At 36.9% G+C, this 2,242-nt stretch overlaps 1 protein-coding gene across 1 annotated transcript; it reads right to left on the reverse strand.

The window, feature by feature from the left end:
• Nucleotides 1–366: 366 nt before the first annotated feature.
• LOC127104066 (ran-binding protein 1 homolog c) lies at nt 367–904 on the reverse strand. Its single transcript, XM_051041281.1, has 2 exons — nt 751–904; nt 367–605 (listed from the first exon to the last, which is right to left on the reverse strand). Exons 1-2 carry the CDS (start codon nt 902–904, stop codon nt 367–369), a joined length of 393 nt encoding a protein of 130 aa, XP_050897238.1.
• Between the last annotated feature and the right edge of the window lie 1,338 nt (nt 905–2,242).

The following is a 2,242-nucleotide window of genomic DNA, read 5'->3' on the forward strand; positions in this document are numbered from 1 at the left end:
TAATAAAACAATAGACCTAATTACAAAAAAGGAAAGAAATAATAAATATAAAATAAATAAATAAATAAATAAATAAATAAATAAATAAATAAATATATAAATAAATAAATAAATAAATAAATAAATAAATAAAAGGTAACAAAATAAAAAAGAAACAAAGTTAGAGCATGGAACCATTTTAATCTTTACTGTTAGAAATTTTTTTAATTTTGAAATGCCACCACTCACATTGCAACACCTGGAAAACACTAAACAATAATAATAATAATAAAAATAAATGCCAATTGAAAAACACAAACACAACCTACCCTTTCCTCTTCGCACGACTCTGTTGCAAAAAAAACAAGAAAACCTGAACTTTCTTCCTCACTCTCTCTCGTTATCTTTCTTCCCGGTAGCCTTATGTTTCAAGAACTTGACTGTACCAACACCCCTCTCCTTCCACTGATTCCCATCCTTATCAAATCGGTAAAGCTTTGATTTGAGATCTAGAATGGCGTCCTCGTTTTCTTCACCGGTGGTCACGGCAACCTCCTCGAGTTTGACGATGGGAGCGACTTGTGCTCCGGTATCTTCGTCATCGCCGATGACTGGTGCCTCCTCCTCTTCACGGTGTTAAGGATCGGAGCGAGTTCGTGAGAAACGATTTGATGAAGAAGAAAACTACAACTGGGTTTCGTGAGACAAAGGTCCTTTAATGGCGGATCTGGTACGACAGCTTGAAGAAAGTGGTTTATGGGTGATTTCAACCGGTGGTTGTGAGCGGTTCGGAGGTTGATGAAGGGTCGGCGATGGAGGCAGATCCGGTGTTGGATTGGTGAAGGAAGGAGGATGACGGTGTCGCTGACGGAAATGAGTAGTTTGTGCGGCGGTGTGTGTTTGAGGAAGGAGCTTCATTCGCCATCTTCAAACTTGGAATCTACTCATGAAGCATATCGGAAACATCTTTGACCCGCCGTAGATAAAGCAATGACTTTGCTTTCATCTCAAGCGCGTGATCTAAACATAGGGATATAGCTTAAAGCCGCGTCTAGGAAATACAAATCTGAAATGATCTCGATCTGTTCTTGCACCGCTATTAAGTTCCTAACATCTTTCAAGCACTTAACAATATTTCAATTGGTGAACCGCCGCTGTTTCTTTTTTGTTTGTTTTTAGAGACCGAGTTTATTAAGTTGGATAATTGAGAGTATGGTAGGATTTCTTCCGGAAACAAGGGTGTTGGTGTCGTGTTTAAATAGCTGACGGCGAGGTGAGTGGGTTTGTGACGGTGTTTAGGAGAAGACAGCGAGCAAAGTGGGTTTGTGACGATGTTTTTTGGAGGAGTTCGAAGGTTATGGAGGCTTGTAAGGGTCGTTCCGATGGAAGATATCTTGAGCGGCGGAGGGAGTATGACGGAGGATGGTTCATGAGTGTTTGAAGAAGATGATATTAAAGGTTGAGAATAAGGCGGGTGAAGTAGTTGAAAGATCATGTGAGTTATTGAGTGAGTTGCTAATGGTATGATGAGTAACAATCCGAATTTTTTTTTATGGAGTATGAAGCTGCTTATACGAAGGTTTTATTAAAACATGCATGGAAGTTCAGCATCTCCCCCCCCAAAACGAGGTTGTGTATGGTGCCATAGCGAAAAAATAAAAAATCTCAAAGTCCCCTCCTCCCCTTTGAATTGGAAAAGTCCACTTCTTAAAAATCAATACTAAGTCTTATTTTGAAAACAGGCTACCAACACTTTTTTTCTTTTCTGAAAATAAGGTCCCTTTTCCATTCTTGTGTCACGTGGATTTCCAATTTTGTGGGCTGGTTTTCCCTATCTCCCAAAAGCAAGATGTCGCAAGTAATGTTTTTGTATGTCTCCTCCTTTACATAGTACACATATTATATTACTAGGGTTTTCAAACTTTTACAATGACACAAATGCCCTTAAGATGATTTGTGATTTAGAAAGAGTTTAAAACAATTAAATGCAAATAAAATTAAATAAATTAAAACAAATTAAATTAAAACAACAAGAGGATTAACCCTATTTATTTTTCTAAACATTTTGATAAAAAAGTGAAATAAATTGACTAAAAAATGAATAAAATTTGAGCGTGAAAATGCCTGAAAAATTAAAATGAGTGCACCAAAATGATAAGTGCAAAATAAACTTATTGGAAAAATACAGCGTTTCTTTTAATTTTGAAATAAATTTTGACCGGTTAAATAGGCTCGAGCTGATCAAAAAGTGGCCGAAAAAATT

Source organism: Lathyrus oleraceus, chromosome 7 (genome assembly GCF_024323335.1).
Source record: "Lathyrus oleraceus cultivar Zhongwan6 chromosome 7, CAAS_Psat_ZW6_1.0, whole genome shotgun sequence".
NCBI classification, from domain to species: domain Eukaryota; kingdom Viridiplantae; phylum Streptophyta; class Magnoliopsida; order Fabales; family Fabaceae; genus Lathyrus; species Lathyrus oleraceus.

Excerpts from the sequence above, each read along its gene's own strand:
- LOC127104066 (XM_051041281.1), bottom strand. The coding sequence starts at position 904 with ATGGCGAATGAAGCTCCTTCCTCAAACACACACCGCCGCACAAACTAC. Across the intron at positions 606-750 it reads CGAACCGCTCACAACCACCG|AGGAGGAGGCACCAGTCATC; the intron begins GTTGAAATCACC and ends AACACCGTGAAG.